General features: G+C 40.5%; 1 protein-coding gene across 3 annotated transcripts in view; it reads left to right on the plus strand.

The window, feature by feature from the left end:
• The window catches only part of LOC127658666 (RNA-binding motif, single-stranded-interacting protein 1-like), an 87,136-nt gene that overhangs the window by 46,192 nt on the left and 14,883 nt on the right, over nucleotides 1-26,061 (plus strand). For all 3 annotated transcript variants that reach the window (XM_052148071.1, XM_052148072.1, XM_052148073.1), the window contains exons 3-7: nucleotides 2,575-2,633; nucleotides 11,216-11,307; nucleotides 18,304-18,461; nucleotides 21,853-21,932; nucleotides 23,428-23,543. In XM_052148071.1, the coding sequence (XP_052004031.1) occupies nucleotides 2,575-2,633; nucleotides 11,216-11,307; nucleotides 18,304-18,461; nucleotides 21,853-21,932; nucleotides 23,428-23,543 (505 nt within the window). The remainder of the gene's footprint in view (nucleotides 1-2,574; nucleotides 2,634-11,215; nucleotides 11,308-18,303; nucleotides 18,462-21,852; nucleotides 21,933-23,427; nucleotides 23,544-26,061) is intronic.

The following is a 26,061-nucleotide window of genomic DNA, read 5'->3' on the forward strand; positions in this document are numbered from 1 at the left end:
TTGTTCTGCCTTTCCTCTAGAGGTCAAAGGTCATGTTTTCACTTGCATGTGTCGTACAGCATTCAACTGCAGTTTTTATAACCACCTCATAAAGTAATCACCTGTCCCCCCCAAGGAACCTCGTCCCCTCTCCCCTTCTCGTCAATAGACATCTATTTCTGGTTTTGCATTATTCCTGTACCCATGTTGTGACCAAAGAGTCCAAGGTGGTTTTAGTGTTTGAAGTCTAGGTTGATTCATTTTAATATTATACAAACATGTGACCCAGCTCTGACAGTCATTATATATGCACATAGGACCTGCCCGGGCTGTATGCAAAAGCAGTTTAAATATTGTTGCAAGAAAACTAGTGTTCATTCAAATAAAGGGTTGTAATGTACACTACAGTTTCTGCATGAGTTCTTCAGCTCGGAGGAAGGAGAGCAGACTGAAATATTGTTGTAGTTCTTTGATTTGTGTCTTAATGTTTTCAATAACCGTGAGACAGAAATGCATTCTTACTAGGACTGTGCCTATGTTAAATATAATAATATTTGACATGATTTTGCTGGCGAAGCGACATTGTGAATGTTGCAATGATTTGAATGTGCTTCTGGCCATTGAGTATTCAACCAAAACTTTGCCATTAGACTAATTTTGCGATCACTTGCAAGAATGAGAGCTTTTAGAGATGTTTTGATTGCGTCTCTTATTTTAGTTGATCATTTGTCTGTGTCAAGTGTTAACTCTGCGTGGTGTTTTTCATATGTTCAAATGTATAAATAAAAATATATGTAGGTTTATTGCTGCTCATTATGATGTATTGTTCTATTGGAGGATAAATGAAAATTATAATAAATATTTGAATGTATTAAATATTTTAAATTGTCTTGGCAGTGGTGTTTGGTCAAAATTAATAGACCTCTGGAGAAATAATCACACTTTTTGGACCATTTAGAGCATGCATACATAAATATAATATAATACGTAACTATCAAGACATAAATAAAATATTGTCAATAGACTGAAAAATATAGATGTAATTCTATCTGCATATATATATTACACATGCATACATGCATACACACACACACACACACACACACACACACACACACACACACCAATCAGCCACAACATCAAAACCACCTGCCTGTAGACATGATATTCATGTCATCACAATTGTACAGAGCTGTTATCTGAGTTACTGTAGACTTTATCAGTTCAAACTCGTCTGACCATTCTCTGTTGACGTCTCTCATCAACAAGACATTTCTGTCCGCAGAACTGTCGCTTACTGGGTGTTTTTTGTTTTTGGCACCATTCAGAGTAAATTCTAGAGACTGTTGTGTGTGACAATCCCAGAAAATACTCAAACCAGCCCGTCTGGCACAATAATCATGCCCAGGTTCAAATCACAGAGACAATCAAATTTCCCCATTCTGATGGTTGATGTGAACATTAACTGAATCTCCTGACCCGTATCTGCATGATTTTATGCACTGCACTGCTGCCTCATGATTGGCTGATTAAATAATCACATGGATGATTGTTGGTGTCAGACGGGCTGGTTTGAGTATTTCTGGGATTTTCACAAACACCAGTCTCTAGAATTTACTCAGAATGGCGCCAAAAACAAAAATCATCCAGTGAGTGACAGTTCTGTGGACGGAAATGTCTTGTTGATGAGAGAAGTCAACAGAAAATGGCCAGATGGTTTTGAACTGACAAAGTCTACAGTAACTCAGATAACAGCTCTGTACAATTGTGATGAGATGAATCTCAGAACGCTGTTCTTGAGATGCGGGTTGGTGCTGTTTTTGTGGCATGAGGGGGACCTACACAATATTAGGCAGGTGGTTTTAATGCTGTGGCTGATAAATATATACACATTATTTATGTAAGGGATAATGTATCCCGTCACATTGTGGTCCTGATCACCCTGTCGTGGTTTATTGTGTGATAACAACCGGTTGACTATAGATTATCTCGCTTATTACGGCTACCAAATAAATAAATACATGACATAAAATGTTGATTTGTGTTGAAATTATGTAATTTGAGAAGAAATTGCTGAACAGCTGAAATTCACCTACGGTTTGCGTCAGAGTTCTGGTGTTTATTTTGTGAAAATGATGCTCTGACTCCTCAATATTCAGCCTATGACGAGACTATTTGCCAAATAAACAAATAAATGAGCATGCAACTCTGATTTGAGTTGAAATTATTTTATTAGCTTACTTGAAGAGATCACACATTGATTCGAGAAGCAGGAAAGATGTCTCACAGAACCCGAATGAGCGGTCTGATATGTGGATGTGCAGTTGTTGGAGCAATAACAGACCGCTGGATTGCACCATTGACCAATCAGAATAGAGTATTCAAGAGAGCAATACAAATATATACATACAGTAAATACACACATCTGCATCTTAAAATATAAATATACTTTTGTAAGAAATATGGAAAATACTCTTGTGTCATCCTCTCTGCAGAAGTATATAAATCAGTACTTAAAGCAACTATTTTGGGTATGATGTCATAAATGCTTGTACAAGCTGTACCATCTTAAAACATCTTTGTTCTTTTTTGCAGATATGGAAAAATTGTTTCAACAAAGGCCATCTTAGACAAAACCACAAACAAATGCAAAGGTATGTGCTGTGTTTGTTCTGTCCTCTGATTCATGTGGCTCACAATCTGTGCTGTTTTAGTCTAAGATGTTATTGTAATATTCCTGTGACAATCTTGAGATTTTAAAACATAAATGCCACGAGAACTGTTTTTGAGTAACAAATGAGTCTTTGAATAAGAGTTTTGTATCAGTTCATTCAAACTACCATCTTAAACTGATTTACGGAAATGAAACGTGACCCTGAAAAGGTTTAACCCTGTTGTATGCATTTATTTAGTTTAAAATAAAGATGCAAACAAAACTAGTGTAATATTTTGGCTTTAAGAAACTGGGTTCCCACAGTCATGGAAAACCTGAGAATATCAGGACATTTTAAAATGGTGTTTGCCAGGCCTGGGTTAGTCATGGAAATTAATAAAATGTCAAAAGTCATGGAAAGGTCATGGAAATTTGTCTCTGCTCTACATTTACGTTTACTGTTATGCTTTTGGCAGACGCTTTTATCCAAAGCGACTTACAGTGCACTTATTACAGGGACAATCCCCCCCGGAGCAACCTGGAGTTAAGTGCACTGCTCAAGGACACAATGGTGGTGGCTGTGGGGATCAAACCAGTGACCTTCTGATTACCAGTTCTGTGCTTTAGCCCACTACGCCACCACCACCAAATGCTCTATAGTGATGCCGAAACGGTTCACAAATCAGTCTGAACCAAATCTTTAAATATATGTCCAGTTATAACAAGCACCTGGAGAAGTCATAGAAATGAATTAGTCAAAAATGATGGGAACCATGTAGAAAAATCTAAGACGAGAGGCTCCATTTTCATAATCGCGCTAAGCGCAGAGCAACGTGCGAAGACTGTGCGCTACATCTTATCCAGTTTTCATGAGACCGCTAATCCTAAACGCAATCATTTTCATACTAGCGCAAGTGACCGTGGATGGGAGTGTTCGTGCTATCTGTGGATGTATGTGTGCAAACTGTATTTACAGAAAATAGCTAATTGCACCGGATGCGCTGGAATGATGGCTGACAATACAAGAGAGATTCACAGCAAGGACATGGTTATTGCGCAAAAGAACAGAAGACGCAAATGGTCTATATTTCTATTCTTGAAATGCATACAGGCTGTTTACACCATCTAATTCTTATGAATAGGCTGTCTTCCTTTGTATCGACATTGTTTGACAGGGAACAGCATTGATAATAGGATGCAGACAGTACAATAACCGGAGAAAAATATCACAATAAGATTGCACTTGAACCCGCCCATTAGCGCTTTGCACGTGCAATTTAACCAGCATGCTTGCACGAAAATATCAAAACATCATGGCCATGCCCACTTACTTTGAGTGTATGACATATCGCATAGGGCTTCGCTTAAGGCATAGCGCTCTTATAATACTGTAGAGCCCTAAATGGAAAGCACGTTAAAATCATCAGCATAGTCACAATGTGGCTTCATTGAAAATCACCAGCAAAATCATTGCGAATGTAACTATTAGCAGTTTAACATGAAAGTGAAAGTTGTGTTTTGCTGGTTTGACTCTGGGTTGGTCGATTGTTCAGTCATATGCAGAACATTTGCATTTGCAGCTGAACATTTTCCAGTCAGCTCTTGTTTAAACTCTTGCGGGGTTGATGATCCGAGACGTAAAGCAGGTCTCTCGTCACTCACTACTCCTCCGGTCAGGCTGAAGTTACTCAGCACATAAATAATCCACAGCCGTGTGTCTCAGACACTAGCTTCAGGGCAGTCGTGCCCCAAAGGTACCATGCCCAGGAACAGAGCCAAATCCCACTTTGCACTTGCCATCTACTCCCTCTGGTTCATGACCTTCCCTGGAACAAACCCCAGGGGCCTCGCTCTAGACACCATGACCGGGATTGGAATAACAGTGAGGAGTTTGGGAAGCATTGACTGACTGGGTATCTGTTTCCAGATCCACCCACGCCAGCATAGCTGTGCAATGATGCAAAGCAGGGCGTGCGCACACACACATCCAACAAACACATTCATGCAAAATCACTTACACATCACAAGTGTGCTTATTGATCACTAACTCCGGTTTGCACGCAACGCTCACATTGTGTTTGGGTGAATTTTAATCAGGGCCAGAAATTTTGGGGGTCTCAAAACAAAGATGACCAAAATAACCCCCAAAATTAAAATGTAGGGGCAAAGAATTGATCTCCTAATGAATTTTTCTGTCTTTATTCCGAAGATCAGATAAGATACCATCGTCCTTGTTTTGCTCATTGATAGTTTATTTGTTTTAAATAGATAGAAAATGTAAATGCTCTCAAAAAGGCAAAAAAAGCTTTTGGCCGTCTTCAGACTGCCGCTAAAAATCCGGACGCTCTGGCTGCTCAATTCGGATTTCAAATGGTCTTTTGCGTCACTATTAACATGACCCACAACGATGACGTCAAAAATCACATTTACCAGTCTCCTCCGTCACTGAGTTTTTCTTGTGCGACGGAGGAGTTCTGCACCGTGATTGGACAGGGCGCTTATTTGGAGAGCGAGATGATGCGCCTCTATTTTTCCCGCATCTGTTTTAAAAGCATCGTCACTTGGGTACTAGAAAAATCGTTTCAATGATGCATCGTGATTCATACTCAAACGATTCTGAATCGATTCTCAAAAGAATCAGAATCAATTCTAAGTTCATTTTAAATCATGGCAGAGCAGTGGTGCGCGCCTATGGCAGGGCCGGGTTGTGATTATACACACCCGGTCCCTTATCAGGCTAATCAAGCCTCCGAGAGGGATAAAGGCCGACTGCGGGAGAGAGAGAGATCGTTTATGGACATGTCCGTCGTGTGTGTTTGTGTCTTCTGTTTAAGTTTTATATTAAACTATTATTTATATTGAAAAGCCGGTTCTCGCCTCCTCCTTCCCATTGAACTCCTTTACAGTGCCAAAGACAGATGTGGAAACAAATACTCAACTTAAGTGCATACACTAAAGTCAACACGACTGTTTACAGACCAGCTGTATCAAGCACATGACCATTTGTGCCCGAATGAAACTACAAACCCACGCATATAGCAACGGGAGAGTTTATCCGTGATAAGAAGCCAACAAACAACATGAAAGACGAGTTAGCACCCATTAATGCACTGATTTGCACACAACGGGGTGAAAACACAGAGGAGCGGTTCTGGAGATTTTCATTTATTTTTTGCTCCCCAGTTTATGTCACGTGACTCGTTCTGATTTTTAAAACGGCTGTTAAATAAAAAGCTGAAAGGGAAAAAATAGAGAGTAAAACATTTATTTTGAAGAAACTGAAAAAAGAAAGATAAATTGGAGGACAAGATGCATCGTGATGCATCGAGAATCGTTTAATAAGCGAATTGAATCGTAATCGAATCGTGAGGCCAGTGAAGATTCACACCTCTAGTGTGTACGCCTACGTCATTACCAAAGCAACCCATGCAGATATGTTGGTTGTGTCTGAACGCGCAAGTCTGATTTGATCACTTGCAATGAATAAGTGCGGACAGTCTGTCTGAAAAGATCTGATTTCCCTGCAGTCTCAACATAGCCTTGGAAATCTCATTGCACCTTAATGTGAAAGATCAATTCTGACACTGATTTGAATATACAGTATTTTAAATAGTGAGACTATATTTGTGATGATTTTGCTGGTGATCTTTAAAATTTTTATTCGGCCATTTAGTATTCTAATAGAGGTTTTCCTGTCATCAGGCTAGTTTCATAATCAATCCTTGTGTCGGCTTGACTGTTTCATTGGTCAGAAATGTTTTAAAGCTCCAGTGTTTGCACATTTTGTGAAAATCAACTAGGGGTAGATGATATATCGGCTGTACTGATTAATTGGCCAATAGATGCTTTTTTGGAACTATTGGTTATCTGTAAAAAAAAATTACCGTTAGTTGCCGAAAGGTGTTTGTTTTTGGTTTTTTTCCCCTGTGGCTGGTGCCAAACGTGAAACATTTCTATAGTGTCTGAAACAAACAGGCTTACATGACAGATGTGCATATTTAGCAATAGTTATTACATCACCATTTGAATGAACAACAGTATTCTTCCATCTTATATTTCTTAACAAACAATTGTTGAATGGATCGCTTGCGTACCAAATTAACCTACGAGGCCATAACTTTAAGCTGTTTTATATTAGTGTAAAGGGATTCATGGAAAGGAGGCAGCGAGAAATGGCTTAACAATATAAATAATATTGAATTAAATAAAAAGACACACATGGGTGTCGGGAAGCTGCCCGTAAACGTCTTTCTCTGCCGCACTGCCGTCTCCTGTCGGTCCTTATGTCCTCAAGGGGCCGGGTGTGTAGCATCACGACCCGGCCCCGCCCTCCACCCTGCCACATTCCTCCCTCGTTCTCTCAGGTCGGGGACTCCTGGCATGACGTACCCCCACCAGCGTGTGCCCATCCAGCCCCGTCTGCCAGCAGGTTTTCCCCACCTTCCTGAGTCTGGGAGGGGACAGGGGCAGGGAAACAACAACAATAATAATTAAAAACAGCAGGTACTCACTGTAACAGTGAAGTACCGCCCAAAAACCCCAGTGAAATTTAAAAGAGAGGGAAAGGCCAACGCGGAGCATCAGTGGGAGCATGAGAGAGAGAGAGAGAGAGAGAGAGAGAGAGAGAGAAAAAACACTTTCCTGCCGGTTCTCCGATACATAGCTTGGTCCTCGGCCACTCTTCCACCCTCTAATGGATGATAGCCGTGCCTCCACGGACAGATCGGAGGCAGTCCTCCGGCCCCTGGAGGACGGAATGCCCCGCCACGTTTTTGGTGGACAGTAGGGATCTCCCCCGACCCTGGCAGCGGTAACCGCTCCAGTCGGTTGGTTGGGAGCCCCTCCTCCCCTCGTGATCATTGTCTATTCCTCCATTTGTAGGCGGCCGGGCTCCTCCGTCCTCCGGCGGATGGCCGCGGCTGCTCCTTTCGGGTGGATGGTAGCGGCGAGAACTCCACTACGGTGCATCCCTCCTCCTCCCCGGGTTTCACCAGCACCAGTGTAAAGGGGGTTAATAAAATAATATTGAATTAAATAAAAAGACACACACTCGTTTCGGGCAACTGCCTGTAAATCTCTCTCTCTCTGTCGCACTGCCGTCTCCGGTCGGCCTTTATTCCTCTCGAGGGCTAATTCGCCTGATTAGGGGCCGGGTGTGCGGAATCACGACCCGCCCTCTGCCCTGCCACAATAAGTGAAATGCGAGGCTATAAACATATGATCTTAGATGTTGCAGATGTTTGTTTTTTATATGGTACCACATTGTACTCATGCTACTACTAAACTTTAAAGTCCTTTTACTTAACCATCATTCTGTCAACAGATTTTACGAGCCTGTATTTGTTCTGTTTCACAAACATATTTGTGGTAGTAGTCAGGATGATTTCGGCTGGCTGTGTTTGCGGTTTGACCCGTTCACTGATTAAATACAGCAGACGAGGGGGGAAGGGAGGGGCTGAACTACAGCACTTATCTTGGATCAGTATCCTTGCATCCATTTAATTGTTCTCATTAGTGGAAGCAAACACTGATAGTGGAGCTGCTCTTTAACTCTGGCCTTTGCGATCTATGACTCGACACACACACTTAGTCAAACAGGGTGAGATAAGATGCACTCGAGACCCCAAACTGGCACTGGTTGCTCACTACAAATATAGAAAAATAATATTTAAATGTATATTTAGAAAATATTCAGATATATAGAAATATATAAGTAGTTTTGAGAGTTTGATTAGATTGCATCATGGGAGTGGGCGGTTGCTGCATAGCTCTTTTGTCGCGGTTCGTTTGTCACGATTCACTGATTGGTGGATTTCCTCATGATCTTCGGTAGTGTAGTTCTTGATCAGAAATGCCGCAATTTAACATTTTAAATATTGCGTACTGGCGGCTTCCACAGACGCATATTCCATCTAACAACCTCAGCGCTCACAGTAGGTCTGTCTTAAAAGGTTTATAAGTTATTGTTAATACTATATTCGTCTATAGAGAAAATGTATGGAATTTTTACTTTCGTAACCAGACTTTTAACTCTACACACACTTTGTTAATGCATGCGCTTATGCACATATTTTCACTGACCAGTGGCAGCAGGATAACTAGATCATTAAACAAAAACAAAAACAAAAAAATAGATATATATATTAGTTCCCTTTTTTAGCTTTGTCTTTGATAAAGTGGTGAGCTATTAGAAAATGTTTTTATTGTAAAAAAAATAGTCTAGTTTTCCTGCACTTGAAATTATTTTAAGTTTACGCATTACAATTTCATAACAAAATTCCATCAAATTGAACTTGAGTAATCTTTAATGAAATAATATAAAAAATATCGCCTTAAGTGTTATTAATTTAATTTTGTTGAACATTACACAATTTACTTTTATGGAATTTTGTTATGAAATAGAAATGTGTAAATCTTAAAAATAGGCTAAATAATTTTTTGCCATCAGTCATTAAAAAATTCTTATCGGTTTTGGCTTTTCTAAATCAGGGGTTTTCGAACTTTTTGATGCCAAGGACCCCCAAATATGATGGTCCTCCTTGTGGTCCTGGTGAACCCCTTTTTAAAATACATTTTATTTAAATCTAACAATTTTTATTGTCAAGCGATTTAATTGTGCGGCTGCGCTGCTTGTGAGGTTTGTTGAGGCCCGCTGCTATGGAGTTAAATATGTGCCAAAATTCTGCGTGCGCAAAATGATATTTTGAGCGTGCAAGTTGATATTTTGATTGCAAAAAAAGTAATTTTGCATGCGCGAGATGATATTTTGACCGAACAAAAATGTTTTACACGCACAAGATTATATTTTGAGTGCACACGGTTTTTACGCACACAAGATGATATTTTGAGCTCACAAAAATGTTCTGTGCACGCAAGTTGATATTTTGATTACAAAAAAGTTATTTTACGTGTGCAAGATGATATTTTGACCGAACAAAAATGTTTTACTCGCACAAGATGATATTTTGAGTGCACAAAAATGTTTTACTCGCACAAGATAAAATTGAGTGCAAACATTTTCTGTGCACGCAAGATGATATTTTGATTACAAAAAAATTATTTTACGTGCACAAGATGATATTTTGACCGAACAAAAATATTTTGAGCGTGCAAGTTGATATTTTGATTACAAAATTGTTTTACGCGCACAAGATTATATTTTGAGCGCACAAAAATGGTCCGTGCATGCAAGATGATATTTTGAGATTGCAAGTTGATATTTTGAGTGCACAAAAATTTGTAGAATAGAGTAAACAAAAAGTTATTTTGCATGCACTCGTAACTTCAGACTGCTCGTTTGCTTTTCCAGCTGTATTCAGACAAGTCCCGCCTCCTATGTCAGGATTGACTATTAGAAGCTGCTTACAAGCGCTCTATGATTTGAACAGTTGAGGTAGCTACAGCAACCGTGAACATCTGTTAATGTAGTAAAAGAGCCAACAGGCACAATGCTCCAAGTTCAGTACACGCTTTATATACTGTATGCAGTTATCATTACAAAATACATTTTCCCCATGGATTATAGACATTCCAGGAATAATGTACTGTAAGGCTTAACGTACTGTTATGTACGTTTTTCAAAATATAGTAGCCTAAACATACACTGGAATAATGTACAGATTTTGCTCTTATGGAAAGAAAGTGGCACTTTTATTCACCAAAGTGGCATTTGACTGATCACAATGTCTAGTCAGGATATTAATAACGTGAATAATTATTAAACTATTACAAATTGGGAAAAAAATTACAACTGTTTCTGTGCAATTCTTCCCATAAGTCCTCCTGAGTCTTCTCTTTACTGTTGTACATGAAACTGGTGTCGAGCGGGTAGAATTCAATGAAGCTGTCAGCGGAGGACATGTGAGGCGTCTATTTCTCAAACTAGAGACTCTGGTGTACTTATCCTCTTGTTTAGTTGCACATCTGGTCTTCCACATCTCTTTCTGTCCTTGTTAGAGCCAGTTGTCCTATGTCTTTGAATGTCACTTTGGTGAAATAAAGTACCAATTTCCTTCCAAAACAGCTAAATCTGTACATTATTCCAAACTTTTGGCTGCCAGTGTAAATATATATAATTTTGTGCACGCAGAATTGTGGCACACATATAACTCCATATGCTGCCACCTGTTGGCGCACGTACTTCAAGCTTGATTTGCTCATATGGTAGGAGAATCAGTACTTTTATTATGGAATTTGCATATGTGTCAGGGGGCATGATTAATTTCCCATTTTTTTTACGCGTTATTTCTTCTATAATTAATCGCACTAAATTAACGCGTTAAATCGAAAGCCCTACTTTTTTATTTGCAAAGACCCATTCATACAGTGTGAGAGAAAAATAGTAAGCATGATATTAAAAAGACAAAATTATTGTAATATATAATATTTCCATTTTACTACAGCCACAAGATATTATAAAGATTAAAAGTATTTATTTTTTTCGTCGGACCCCTTAGAACCCCTTGGCAGCCAAGTTTGTCATGAGATTCCCCCTGTTACTGCAGCTTAGTACAACAGCGCTTGAGTGTATGCTGTCAGTATGAAAGTTGTATCTAAGCTCGTGTTATGTTTTATTTCTCTTAGGGTATGGCTTTGTGGATTTTGACAGCCCGGCTGCTGCTCAGAAAGCCGTCAGCGCTCTGAAGAGCAGTGGAGTTCAAGCGCAGATGGCAAAGGTAAGATCGCACCTGTGCACACCTATTCTTATTGTCACCTGCACTGACACAAATAACCAAATCCCTGTGACGTCAGTAGACTGTGCTTGATTTCAGAGGCAGGTGCTTACCAGTGGGAATGTATAAGTGTGTTATGTTCACATGGACAAAGCCACACCCTTATAGGTGTTATATTCAGACACGCAGGCTATACAGTAATGAAAGAAAGGTATGGGAGAATCTCACGAAACCTTCCAGAACAGGTCTGGGTTGTATCTTTCCTCAAAATTGAGATTTAAAATGTGGCATGTTTTGATGCCATTACGATTTCATGACAATTAAGCACATTTTCAAAGCGGTCTGTTTTAAAGTTGTATCTTTTATTTCACAAGAGGGGTAAGTAAACGATGACAGAAGTGTTTATTTTATTTATTTATTTTTTTTATTATTTTTTTTTATTATATATATTTAGTTTTTCACCCAAAAATGAAAATTCCCATCATTTACTCACCCTCATACGTCACAGATGTGTATGCCATTCTTTCTTCTGCAGAACAAATATTTCTGTTCTTTAGGTCCATACAATGCATGTGAATGGTGACCAACCTTTTGAAGCTCCAAAAAGCACATAAAGGCAGCATAAAAGTAACCCATACGACTCTAGAAGACATGATTTAACTACTGAAGCGTTTTGGGAAACAGACCAAAATGTATCTAATATTTCTCTGCAATATGACTATGCAGACTCCTTGGTGATCATGATTTCAAGCTCGATTACACATCCTATAGTACCATCTAGCGCTGTGCACATACGGCAAGCAATAGGAAGTGTAATCGAGCTTGAAATCAGGATCGTGCCAAGAGACTGCAGTGGTAAAACACACAAAAGAAGTGATAAAAGGAGTTATATTTTGGTCTGTTCTCACCCAAAACCAATTGGATCGTTTCAGAAGACATGGATTTAAACACTGGAGACATGGATTATTTTTATGCTGCCTTTATGTGCTTTTTGGAGCTTCAAAGTTTTGGTCACCATTCACTAGCTATGGACCTACAGAGCTGAGAAGTTCTTCTCAAAATGTACATTTATGTTCTGCAGAAGAAAGTCAGTCACACATCTGTGTAAATAATGAGAGATCTTTAATATTTGTGTGAACTGTCCCTTTAAGCAAGCTCTTGTGGTATTCTTGATGCATATGCATAAACACATTTAATGCTGATATAGTGTATGGAAATCAGAATTAAACCCATGAGCTGTGTGCACTAAATGAGATGTGAAGTCGCTCGTGTGTTATGCTACATTTTTCATGCTCTCATTCTGTGGCTTTGACGTGTTGGCGTGTCCTTGGATGTATCTTACTTTCACCTTGTTTATGACAAACAGATGGTTCGACATCAATATGTTAGACAGGAAACCCTTGGAGTAACCCAGTGGCATGACCTTGTGTGCTCATAAAAGTCATTGGATACATTCTTAACGGAATACTGTCTTATATACTGCCTATTATTTAAAACAATAGAATGTGAAACGGAACGCATTATATGATACATTAAATGCTTCATATTCGCAGTAGTGGTATGTAACATGGAAGTATCCTAATCTGAATATTTCAGTTTATTTTTCTCCCTCATATACTGTACATATTGCATTTTTGTGTCTGACACACACTTACTTGCACAAGTATTGCGTGCTGTTGAAGTCACATGGTACATGTTGAGTTAATTGTTAGCAGGAGACACATGCGTGCGTACTGAAATCAAATCCGGATGGGATGTTTAAAGGAATAGTTCACCTAAAATGAAAATTCTGTCTCATCCTCGTGCACCTGCTGTTGTTTTTTAACGTGTTGGTGGGGGGGTAACTGTACGAGTTTGGAACCTCATACTCATGCTTTTTCTCTGTCTGTTATTGCTCAAATAAAGTTTCATTCAGGATAATTCTGTTAAAAAAAGCCACGTCAGCCTTTTAATTCTCTATTTGCGATGCTAGATAGACAGTGTCATTCTTGACCGCTATATTTTATATTTTTTAAAGGGATAGTTCACCTCAAATTCTGTCATCTTTTACTCACCCTGATGTTATTCCAAGTATGACTGACTGTCTTATGTGGAACGCAGTTATGCGTAACCTTTTATGCACTGTAACTTTTCAAAAATGTATATGTTTGTGTTTTAGCTCTTGATTCGATTCATATGGATGTATTTCAGTTATAATGTCCATTTTGCTTCGGCTACATATGAAAGAAATGGTCTCTCAGCTAAGGAAGGGATAATGTACAGTCAACAGATTGTTATCGCAAAATAAACCCTGATAGTTTAATCAGGATCCTGACTCAAAGTAGATGGGTCTTTTATCAGCCTGAAGGGGTTTATTTTGCAGTAACATCCGGTTGACTGTACAGTATCCCGCTTATGAGGCTTCACTGCTACTAAACAAATAAATAAATACATGGACATAAAATTGATTTGCGCTGAAATTGTGTAATTATGTGAGAAGAAATTAATTCCCGAACAACTGAAATCCACCGTTGGTGTTTGTTTTATGAAAATGACCATCTGACTGCTCATTATCCAGTCTACTACATGACTAATTGCCAAATCAATCAATAAATGGACATGAAACGTTGATTTGAGTGGAAATTATTTTAATGGCTTACACGTAGAGATCGCACTGTGATCCGAGAATTTGTAAAGATGGCTCGGATAACTGGATGAGCGGTCTGATACGTGAACATGCGGTTCTTACTGAGACACATCAGAGTGCTAGATGGCGCCATTGAGCAATCAGAATCATGTATTCCAGAGAGCCGTGTAATAATACTGTTAATTAAACAGGCGAATTTCTAACTTGGTAGATTATAAAAATATTAGCCTAATTTTACACATTTTATTTAATCATTAGTTTTTCATCATTTTGTGTGTGTGTGTGTGTGTGTGTGTGTGTGTGTGTGTGTGTGTGTGTGTGTGTGTGTGTGTGTGTGTGTGTGTGTGTGTGTGTGTGTGTGTGTGTGTGTGTGTGTGTGTGTGTGTGTGTGTGTGTGTTTATATATATTCTATATATGTATATAAGGGTTGCAGCGGTACACCGGTTTCACAATATACCATGGTATGAAGAGAGAGAGTGTGTTTTAAAGCAGTTTTTCTCAACTGGTGGGTCGTAGGTCTATTCGGACTGGGTTGTAGCCTGTCAGACTCGTCAACTTGCGCCACACACATCAGAGAGAGGCGAGGTAATCTGACGCTATTTGGACTGGGTCGCGGACAGCAGGGAAAGAACAATGATGTGGTTCTCCCATTGGAGATATTTCAGCGGCTAGCCAAGTGATCGACTATTTAGCACTGCCGAGGCAGATTTAATGATAATCTCGCAATCAGCTAAAGGCTTCTCATCTGCACTTTCACACGAGTGTAACGGATCCAGCTCACGATCATGATCTGCTCTTCTCTCTGCCGCACGCGTGCAACAACCGGGCTTGCGGAGCGCAGACCTCAAAAACTGGTGTGACCAATTTAAAGCGATACGGAGGAAGTCAAGTCGAATCTCTCAAACAGTAGCAGCACTGAGAGGGAAAAGAGCAACACTGCGATATGCACCAAAAAAATTATAAAAAATGACACACCATCACCGTTACCAAACTTTTTGAATGGCTAAATATACAAGTGCTAAGACAGTACTGTCTGTTTACTGTAAGAAGAATTCAGTGAGCGTCTTACACAAGTGTTTTAGTTGAGGGCTTTTATAGGGTTGTGCATAGAGTAAAAAATGTACCTTCTTATTTTAAGAATCAATATCAGGATCGGTTAAATAAAGATACATATTTTTACCAAGTTTTAGTTGAAATTTAAGGAGGCATTTCAATAACTGAGTATACCAGACTTTTAAGAAATATGCCCCTGTCAAGCTCAGGCATTTCATCTTTATATAACTTAAACAAAAGCATGAAATTAACAGGATGGAAATGAAACGCTGGTTAAGTTGATTTATTTCCCACATGAAGATGTCAACTTGATGTTCATTTTGATATTATTTAACCATCTTTTTTATATTGATACTAGTATATTAAGGCACATATGAGGGTGGCATGAAAATGTACTTGGTAACAGGATTGACCCTGATGGCTTTATGATCTCCACCCCCCCAGTTTCCTCTCCATCGCCCATGATGGAACGCCCTTCTTTAGGTTATTCAGTTTCGAGCCGGTCCTCTGCCTTTGTTCACTAATAGTGCTATGCTGAATTTATCTGTCAGCGTATTACTTGAGTAATCCAATCCGCCTCTCCGCTGTCGTCTCTTTGTTCTGCTCATTTTTCCTTCGTCTCTTTCGGGTTGAGATTTAACGCAGTAGGATGTTAATGAATATTAATGTAGCGGCTGTTTTGTCCCAGAGGAGAGAATCTCTCTCTCTTGCTCTCTCTCGCTCTCACTCGCTCTCTCTCTCTCTCTTGCTCTCACTCTCTCTCTCTCTCTCGCTCTCTCTCTTTCTCTCTCTCTCTCTCTCTGTTGCTGCTGACGAAAGGAAAACTATGGCTGAAAATCAGTAAGCGTTTGGAAGGGGGCTGCCGAGAGCCACATGCAAATCAGCAGCTCATTAATATTTATGCTGACTGTTTACTAGCTAGAGAATGGAGACAGGGAGTCACATTTCCACTTTAGCCTCTTTCATATATTTTACACACCGGCACTGTAAATGTACTTTTAATGCTTTTACTTGTTGTGAAACCTAGTGAGCTGCCTACGCAGACGGCCTTTTAAGGCTAGTAACATGCTCTACGCAAGTACGTCAACACGTAGAGTGGTGGGTGGTGGCATGTGGGCTAAAGCAAATAACTGTCAGAAGGTTGCTGGTTTGATCACCACAGCCACCACCATTGTGTCCTTGAGCAAGGCACTTAACTCCAGGTTGCTCTGGGGGGGATTGTCCCTGTAATAAGTGCACTGTAAGTCGCTTTGGATAAAAGAGTCTAATTATAAATGTGCCATTTTACCCAATATATATGTGACGCTCCGTACGGGGCTCGAACCAACGTTTCCGGCGTAGGAGGCGGGTGCTCAAACAAGGAGGCTAAAGGCTACAGCCTCTAGCGTCAGCCGCTAGTGCACCTCTTGAGGTCAGGAGAGTGAGGTTTTACACACTGCACAGCTATCTACCAGCTGGCTCCCGTTACATATATGTGTGTTATTTTTATTTAATACTAATAATAGCGGTGCGTTGATGTCGTATTGGAATTACTATAATGAAACAACTCCGAGATTCTACGTGGAGCTGTTTGTATACTCTGACCTCGGAAATTATTAGTTTCTGTGGCAACACTCGTAACGTGTGGCTTTGTTGTTGACGACAGCAAAATATTTAATCCCTACATTAATTTATAAATGCACCTCTTTGTGTTCTTGCGAAACGTTTAAGAACAAAGCAAGCACTCCTGGTAACAGTGGCTATTGTGAAATCTCGTAACAACTGTAATACCGACAAGTGAATGCACTATATGGCATAATTAGCTTAGCAACATGCTAACAGCAAATCGAGTCACCAATGTTCTTCACATGAATAGCGCTATTTGTGTGGTGCCACTTAAAGTCAACCACTTACAAGGGTCAGTTTCGGTAATGTTGCTGACTATGTTGGTAGTAGGCAGCAAAGCAGCTCCAAGTTTTGGACCGGAGCTCTTTTTGACATGTTCAACTGTACTCTAAAGAGCAGACAGACAGTTGTGGAGGGCTATTGATTCCTGTCACACAGGTGTTTCGCCCGTTAACTGATTAAGTATGTGTAAACTGTGATGGGAGCTGCAGTGGAGTGTGAACAAATGGAATACCTGAATGATAAGATTTGTGGCTCTTTACAAGTCTGTTGACTCAGGTGTGAGCATTAGCACCTCCTATTTCCCATAACACCTGTTTTAATATAACCAGTCCCTTCAGGATCTTGTGACCTTGCGATTGCAGTAAATCTTGCGAATGCAACCAATCTCTGCATTATTTGTGGTAGCTTGCAATTCTTTATAATTTCCACACATTTTCAGCATAAACCATAAATCTGAGGGATTTCCTTCATGTTTGACAGTGGCAAAACAAATGTTTGAAAAAGCTTCAAGCAGTCACAACATATCCAAATGCACAGCTGCATTTCTGTCATCTCCATAGTAACAGAGTAAGCGTGTCCACCTTGTCTACTTCATGTTCTCCGTGTTTTGCATTCACTGTGAACATCCTTGTCTAAACTTTTTCACATACATCACAGCTAGCATTTAATCTTCACCCTGAGTGCTGCAAATTAGACACAAAAATCCACATTTAAAGGGATAGTTCCCCCAAAAATGAAAATTCTCTCATTATTCACTTACCCTGATGCCATCCCAGATGTGTATGACTGTCTTCAGCAGAACACAATTCAAGATTTTTAGAAGAAGTTAGAGCTCTGTCAGGTCCTTATAATGCAAGTGAATGGGTGCCAGCACTTTGACGGTCCAAAAGTCACATTTAGGCAGCATAAAAGTAATCCACACGACTCCAGTCAATCAATGAATGTCTTGTGTAGCAAATTGAAATGTTTGTGTAAAAGCATATCAATAATTAAAAAGTTATTAACTTTTGAAAGCGCTTCCTGCCAGCAGCGACGCTTAAATTTACATGTATGCATTTGGCAGACACTTTTTTTTTTTTTTTTTTTTTGAACGAAATGGTTAAAGTTGCATCCGGTCTTTAATCTTCAAGTTATGACCACATACTAAAGCTGGTAAACTCTGTAATTTTTGCATGATTTTCCCAAGGATACCAGAAAGGGACTGTTTATACAGAGCAAACCCTACCCAGCAAGCATGTCAATAATCAGAAGTGTGGCCTGGAAAAGTACTTTGTTGTAAACTGAGGGATGAGTCAAAATTTCGTCTTATAACAGGAAAGAAAATCACCCTATGCTGCAAAAAATCAAACTGCAAAAATTCATACTTGGTGTGTTTGTTCAAAATCAGTTCTAGTATATCTCTCTCTCTCTCTCTCTCTCTCTCTCTCTCTAGCAACAGGAACAGGACCCCACTAATCTTTACATCTCTAACCTCCCTCTGACTATGGATGAGCAGGAGTTAGAGAGCATGCTGAAGCCCTTCGGACATGTAGTCTCCACACGTGTCCTGCGCGATGCCAACGGGGCCAGCCGAGGGGTCGGATTTGCAAGGTGAGGCCTTGACAGGGTCTTTGTGTTGTACAATATACTGGTGTGGGAACTAAACGTATACAAACGATTCAAACAACACAGATTGTCTTGACGTTAGTGTAATGTGCCAAAAAAAATAATCAACTGTTGCGTTCATCAGGGCACTGAATCAAACGTCCTGGAAAGCCCCTGGCACGTTGCCCACCTCTACACAGTTCAGTTCTTCTCATGTATTCTTCATATCTGTGTGTCTAACAAATCAACACTATAAAGCCAGGAAACTCTCGCTGAACTCTCTTGGTAAATTCATGACACAAAACACACTCCCAGAAGGGGATATTGTTAGCACACTTGAATGGAAAAACAACTCAAATCTTAAGATTTGTTTTACGAGATAACATCTACAATAAATATTTATATATATAATATGAACATTTACCTGAAACACTTTTAAATGCACCAGTATTGCAATGCGTAGTAATAAGCAGCCCTAGACGTTATCGCTAAAAGCTGGATTGCACAACCTTGTCAACAGATTTAAAACACTAGGCATCATACCGACTTAACACTACCCCACTGCAATGTTGCTCCGATCACGGCAAACTCGCAGAAACACTCAGCCCACAGAGCCACGTGAGAGATGTAAGCAAACATGGAAACGGGAGCTGTTGTTGTTGTTGTTGCTGCGAGTTCCAAGAAGCAAAAGACGCGTGCCAAGCACATTTTGGCACGGTCTTGGGTGGGAATACGCGGCCAGTATGGCATCTAGAGATTGCAACGTGAGGTGAGTGGTGTTAAAAGTTTAACTCCACTTGAGTGCTTGTTTGCATCTCCTTTTCTTGAGCTTCATGGCCCTGCACGCTCGATCTCCATTGGCTGATCACCGTATGACTTCAGATTTGAGATGTTGAACACCATACACTTCGAGAGATCCTCTGTAGTCATGGATGGTTCGTGCAAAAAAATCAAACATGTTTTAAATCCTCCAACTTGATGGGAGTTGGTACATTTACATTTACATTTACATTTATGCATTTGGCAGACGCTTTTATCCAAAGTGACTTACAGTGCAATCATTACAGGGACAATCCCCCCGGAGCAACCTGGAGTTAAGTGCCTTACTCAAGGACACAATGGTGGTGGCTGTGGGGATCGAACCAGCAACCTTCTGATTAATCGTGGGGATTTCTGTATTTAAATATTTCATCATTGACAATATTCATCCATATTTTTAACCTCACTTCAATGCATATATTTGTTAGTGTGATTAGATAATCAAGTGTTCTAAATTGAAGCGAGAGCATGCAAAGAAAAATTTGAAAATATGGAAACGTGCCCCGTCAGAACATGCTGTCTCATCAACTTCATATCTTGTGAAAAATATCATTAAAATAACATCCTTTAAATGGTGAATACATAGCCTATAAAAAGCTTATTTTGGTAAATACCTGTATATTCGAATGGTCCCAAGTCTCTGTCATTTCAGAATAAGAGTCCCCGCTGTATTTTGAGCCTATTTGTAGATAAAAGTCCCATAATAGTTTTTCTGGTTGTTATTATTGGGATTTTGGGTGAGCAATAAACTGCATCTGGGATTTTATTCGTTTTGGACTTGTGCAGCCCCAATGTCTGTGCCCATCATAGTAAGGAAAGACTACTTTCAACATTGTATAAATCGATTAAAAATAATTATCGGCCGTTTAATCGATTATCTGCCTTTTCCACCACCTCAGTTATCATTTCGGCAAAATCCACTATGGTCTGCACTTATATAGCGCCTTTTTTAACCTAAGAGGTTACCAAAGCGCTTTACACTGTGTCCCATTCACCCAATCACACACACATTCACACTCTCACACCAATGATGGCAGAGCTGCCATGCATGGCAATTGGTGTTCAGTGTCTTGCCCAAGGACACTTCGGCATATGGAGTTGTTTTTGGCCAGGAATCGAACTGCCAACCCTGCGATTAGCAGCCAACCTGCTCTACCACCTGAGCCACAGCCGCCTATCGGTCGACCTTTATACAATACGTGATTTTCTCTGACTGGAGCAACTAGTACCAACATAGCCCGACTGAAAATCAGGTCTAAAATCAGTGTAAATTCATGTCATGTAATCCAGCCTCAGGTCAGCAGAAATAAACTGCAGATTTCTGCAGAATTGTAGCATCTGTCATTGATAAAAGTTCTATGCATCCTCATCCCTTGCATTTTTGTTTATTAAATGTCTTGGCTAATTTAATGATGATTTGCTCTCAGGTCCATTTAATACATTTGTACTATGTATTTAACAATCCCTTTTGCAGAACTCTGCAGATTTCCCCTAGAAATCAGTTAAAATTATTGAAAAGTCTGCAGATTCTGTCTGGATCTGGTAATAAGTAAAGTATAATGTACATTATCTGGCTAATTCAATGGCAGCTTACCCAATAGATGAATAACTGGACATGAAATACTGTTTTTAAGTTTAAATTATTTCATTATCTTTCATGTAGAGAAAGCATAATAATACGAGAGGGAGAACACAAGCACAGTTGTGTAGGAAACGTACGTAAGCCACGTCCACACGAATCCGTTTTGTTTAGTTAATTAATAAAGTTAATTTAACTTCATCGTTTTCCAAAGTATGCAGCACTAGAGAGTGTTTTCGAAAGTCTCAGTTGTCGTTGTTTTTGAAAACGCTGTTTCAGTGTGGGTGAGAAACGGAGCAAAATCAATGTGTTTTTAACTGAAAATGAAATAGTGAGGGGGTTGCCTTAGATTTCCTGGTTGATCGAATCCAGGGCGTGCTTAGTGACTCCAGTCAGGGCTCTTAAGCAACCAAATTGGCCTGGTTGCTAGGAAGGGTAGAGTCACATGGGGTAACCACCTCGTGGTCGCTATAATGTGGTTCTCGCTCTCGGTGGGACCCGTAGTGAGCACTATGTCTCCGTGGTAACGCGCTCAACAAGCCACATGATAAGATGCGGTTGACGCGGGTTGATGGTCTCTGAGGCAACTGAGATTCGTCCTCCGCCACACGGATTGAGGCGAGTCGCTATGCCACCATGAGGACTTTGGGAATTGGACATTCCATATAGACGAGGAAAAAATTCCTGGTTGGGCGCTAAGTGATGGTTGAGTTTTGTATCGAGTTATTCAACACTTTGAACGGATTCTCGGAAATTAATATGTTGAAATCCGCTCTCATGGGGCTCTCGTACTCGTGGCTCATGAGACAAGGAAGGATCGTAAGGCTAATCTAATGAAAACTCAATGGCCAAATAAAAAGCGCATTAAATGCATTGCATTATATTGTGAATATTCAATAAATCATGTTTCAGCATTGAAAACTTGCACATGTACTGAGAATGAAAAGTGTTAATGATACATAATCCATATTTACTAATAAACACAATATTATTCCCTAGGATGGAGTCAACAGAGAAATGTGAAGCCGTCATCTCACACTTCAATGGCAAATTTCTGAAAACACCAGCCGGAGTTATGGGTAAGCATGTGTGTGTACATGTGCGTGATGTCTGTTTTAACTCTATTTGTTTGGGTATAAAGACACAACACTGCTCTCTGTTAGAGCACACTCATTCACTCACTGGTAATGATTCTTCTCCACTGCAATGTAAATGGAAACAAGCTCTTGGGCATGTAGCGGAACCATTCAGCCATACCAAACAGCCATCGCACGAATGTACATTTAGACTCGCTGCACGAGAAGTTTAAATTGATAGCAGGTGTAATCAGCAACTGTGAAACTACAGCTTCCCATGCGACAAGATCTTTATAAACTAGCTTAACAACAGTCAACAGTTTCTTTCAGAAATAGTTAGCTACACTGAAAGCTACTAACAAAAAGTAGCTAACTGCATTGAAGTTTTGTTTTGGGGGTGCGTTGTGGGGGTGATGGGAGGGGGTGTTGCATAATTCATTTTGGCTCAGTGGTTAGAACTGTCGCCTCACTGCAAGAAGGTCCTGGGTCCGAGTCCCAGCTCAACGAGTGCCTTTCTGTGTGGAGTTTGCATGTTCTTCTCCTCCTCCTTTCCTCCGGGTTCTCCAGTTTCCTCCACAAGTCCAAAAACATGCAGGTTAAGTGAATTTGAGACTCTAAAATTGCCCCGTATGTGTGCGAGTGAGAGTACCCCCCCCAGCCACTGGGGGTTGTGTCAGAAATGGCATCCGGCATCAAACTTGTGCCAAATCAAATATAAATGCGGACCATCACGAAGGGGACCCTGCAGCTACGCGGGACGAATGCTAGGAAAGAGAGAGCGGTTTATTACAAGTTTAAATGTTCGCCGTGTGGCACTAAGAGAGTAACATTTTCTCCAACACCAAAACAGATGAGAAATATTTTCATTTGAGTTCAGCAGATGAAAGAATGTCAGACACATCTGGGATGGCATGAGGGTGAGTAAATGATGAGGGAATTTCCATTTATGGGTGAACTATTCCTTTAAATCAGTAGTAGTACCCCAACACTAATGCACCAGTAAGAACTTATTGATTAGTGGGGTTTAGTTTGTGCTCATTCTTTCAGTGGGTGAGTCTTTGAGAGGAATACAGGCCTGCCGTGGCCGCTCACAGCATTTTAATTAGATTATTAGACTGAAATAGTCTCCACTGACCATGTCAGAAAGGAAACAAAGGGGATTAGATGAAGACAGCATCCAAATTAGATGCATACTTTCTGAGCTTTGTGGGAAAGTGGATAGAGGTGAGAACTTCTTGTTCGTTGAATTAGAGGGATAGCTTAGACAAAAATGACAAATTCTGTCACCGTTTACTCACCCTGATGTTGTCCTTTCCCATGTGGAACACAAAAGGTGATGCCTCAGTCACCTTATACTCCCATTTGTACTGAAAATATACATGCAATGAAAGTAAATGTCCTAATTATTTTGTTAATCGACAAAAAAAGCTGACTTGATTTGATTGGAGCGGTCAATATCATGCAGTGTTGATGTCTCTCACTCTCTCTCTTTCTGCAGCTCCTTCAGAGCCCTTGCTGTGCAAGTTTGCAGATGGAGGACAGAAGAAGAGACCGAGTCAAAATAAATATATGCAGAATGGACGAGGCTGGACCAGAGACGGGGAGACCAGACTTGTGAGTACTTCTGCGTGTGTGTGGTGCAAATCACTGGCCATATTTCACCTGTCAAAGCTTGTTAGTAAAGAGACATGGACAGCAGGGATCACACACTCAGTTTGGTTTTGGTAGGCATGTGGGTGGGTGTGTTTATACACATTATGTTTAGCATACAATCATATGTTATGTATGTAACAGAAGTGATTTCGAGGGAGAATTCACCAAGCATAAAATGATGCTCTTTTTCCATCATTTCATCATTATTTAATTAACTGCTGTTGATATGATCGTCAGAGAATATACACAAACATGTCTATTAAATAAAATTTGTTTGCCGCCTGTTTTCCTCTGGCGTTAATAGTGCGATGTTAAGGCCTTAAAATCAGTTTACTGTCTGCTTTCCTGTGGCGTTAATAGTGCGATGTTAAGGCCTTAAAATCAGTTTACTGTCTGCTTTCCTCTGGCGGTAATAGTGCGACGTTAAGGCCTTAAAATCAGTTTACTGTCTGCTTTCCTCTGGCGGTAATAGTGCGATGTTAAGGCCTTAAAATCAGTTTACCGCCTGCTTTCCTCTGGCGGTAATAGTGCGACGTTAAGGCCTTAAAATCAGTTTACTGTCTGCTTTCCTGTGGCGTTAATAGTGCGACGTTAAGGCCTTAAAATCAGTTTATTGTCTGCTTTCCTGTGGCGGTAATAGTGCGATGTTAAGGCCTTAAAATCAGTTTACTGTCTGCTTTCCTCTGGCGGTAATAGTGCGACGTTAAGGCCTTAAAATCAGTTTACCGCCTGCTTTCTCGGCGGTAATATTGCGATGTTAGGCCTTAAAATCAGTTTACCGCCTGCTTTCTCTGGCGGTAATAGTGCATGTTAAGGCCTTAAAATCAGTTTACCGCCTGCTTTCCTCGGCGGTAATAGTGCGATGTTAAGGCCTTAAAATCAGTTTACCGCCTGCTTTCCTCTGGCGTAATAGTGCGATGTTAAGGCCTTAAATCAGTTACCGCCTGCTTTCCTTGGCGTAATAGTGCGACTTAAGGCCTTAAAATCAGTTTACCGCCTGCTTTCCTCGGCGGTAATAGTGCGACGTTAAGGCCTTAAAATCAGTTTACGCCTGCTTTCTCTGGCGTAATAGTGCGACGTTAAGGCCTTAAAATCAGTTTACCGCCTGCTTTCCTCTGGCGGTAATAGTGCGACGTTAAGGCCTTAAAATCAGTTTACTGTCTGCTTTCCTGTGGCGTTAATAGTGCGACGTTAAGGCCTTAAAATCAGTTTATTGTCTGCTTTCCTGTGGCGGTAATAGTGTGACGTTAAGGCCTTAAAATCAGTTTACTGTCTGCTTTCCTGTGGCGTTAATAGTGCGACGTTAAGGCCTTAAAATCAGTTTATTGTCTGCTTTCCTGTGGCGGTAATAGTGCGACGTTAAGGCCTTAAAATCAGTTTACTGTCTGCTTTCCTCTGGCGGTAATAGTGCGACGTTTAGGCCTTAAAATCAGTTTACCGCCTGCTTTCCTCGGGCGTTAATAGTGCGACGTTTAGGCCTTAAAATCAGTTTACCGCCTGCTTTCCTCGGCCGGTAATAGTGCGATGTTAAGGCCTTAAAATCAGTTTACCGCCTGCTTTCCTCGGCCGGTAATAGTGCGATGTTAAGGCCTTAAAATCAGTTTACCGCCTGCTTTCCTCTGGCGGTAATAGTGCGACGTTAAGGCCTTAAAATCAGTTTACCGCCTGCTTTCCTCGGCCGGTAATAGTGCGATGTTAAGGCCTTAAAATCAGTTTACCGCCTGCTTTCCTCGGCCGGTAATAGTGCGATGTTAAGGCCTTAAAATCAGTTTACCGCCTGCTTTCCTCGGCCGGTAATAGTGCGATGTTAAGGCCTTAAAATCAGTTTACCGCCTGCTTTCCTCTGGCGGTAATAGTGCGATGTTAAGGCCTTAAAATCAGTTTACCGCCTGCTTTCCTCGGCCGGTAATAGTGCGATGTTTAGGCCTTAAAATCAGTTTACCGCCTGCTTTCCTCGGCCGGTAATAGTGCGATGTTAAGGCCTTAAAATCAGTTTACCGCCTGCTTTCCTCGGGCGGTAATAGTGCGATGTTAAGGCCTTAAAATCAGTTTACCGTCTGCTTTCCTTGGGCGGTAATAGTGCGATGTTAAGGCCTTAAAATCAGTTTACCGTCTGCTTTCCTTGGGCGGTAATAGTGCGATGTTAAGGCCTTAAAATCAGTTTACCGCCTGCTTTCCTCTGGTGGTAATAGTGCGATGTTAAGGCCTTAAAATCAGTTTACCGCCTGCTTTCCTTGGGCGGTAATAGTGCGATGTTAAGGCCTTAAAATCAGTTTACCGTCTGCTTTCCTTGGGCGGTAATAGTGCGATGTTAAGGCCTTAAAATCAGTTTACCGCCTGCTTTCCTCTGGTGGTAATAGTGCGATGATGTGCTGAAAAACTATGCATGTTTACGTAAATAAAATAAATACATTTAAACCAGTGCAGACAGATGGGTTTTTTTTTTTTTTGCTTTATCGCCTAGCTCGAGTCACAAGCC

Source organism: Xyrauchen texanus, chromosome 18, assembly GCF_025860055.1.
Source record: "Xyrauchen texanus isolate HMW12.3.18 chromosome 18, RBS_HiC_50CHRs, whole genome shotgun sequence".
NCBI classification, from domain to species: Eukaryota; Metazoa; Chordata; class Actinopteri; order Cypriniformes; family Catostomidae; genus Xyrauchen; species Xyrauchen texanus.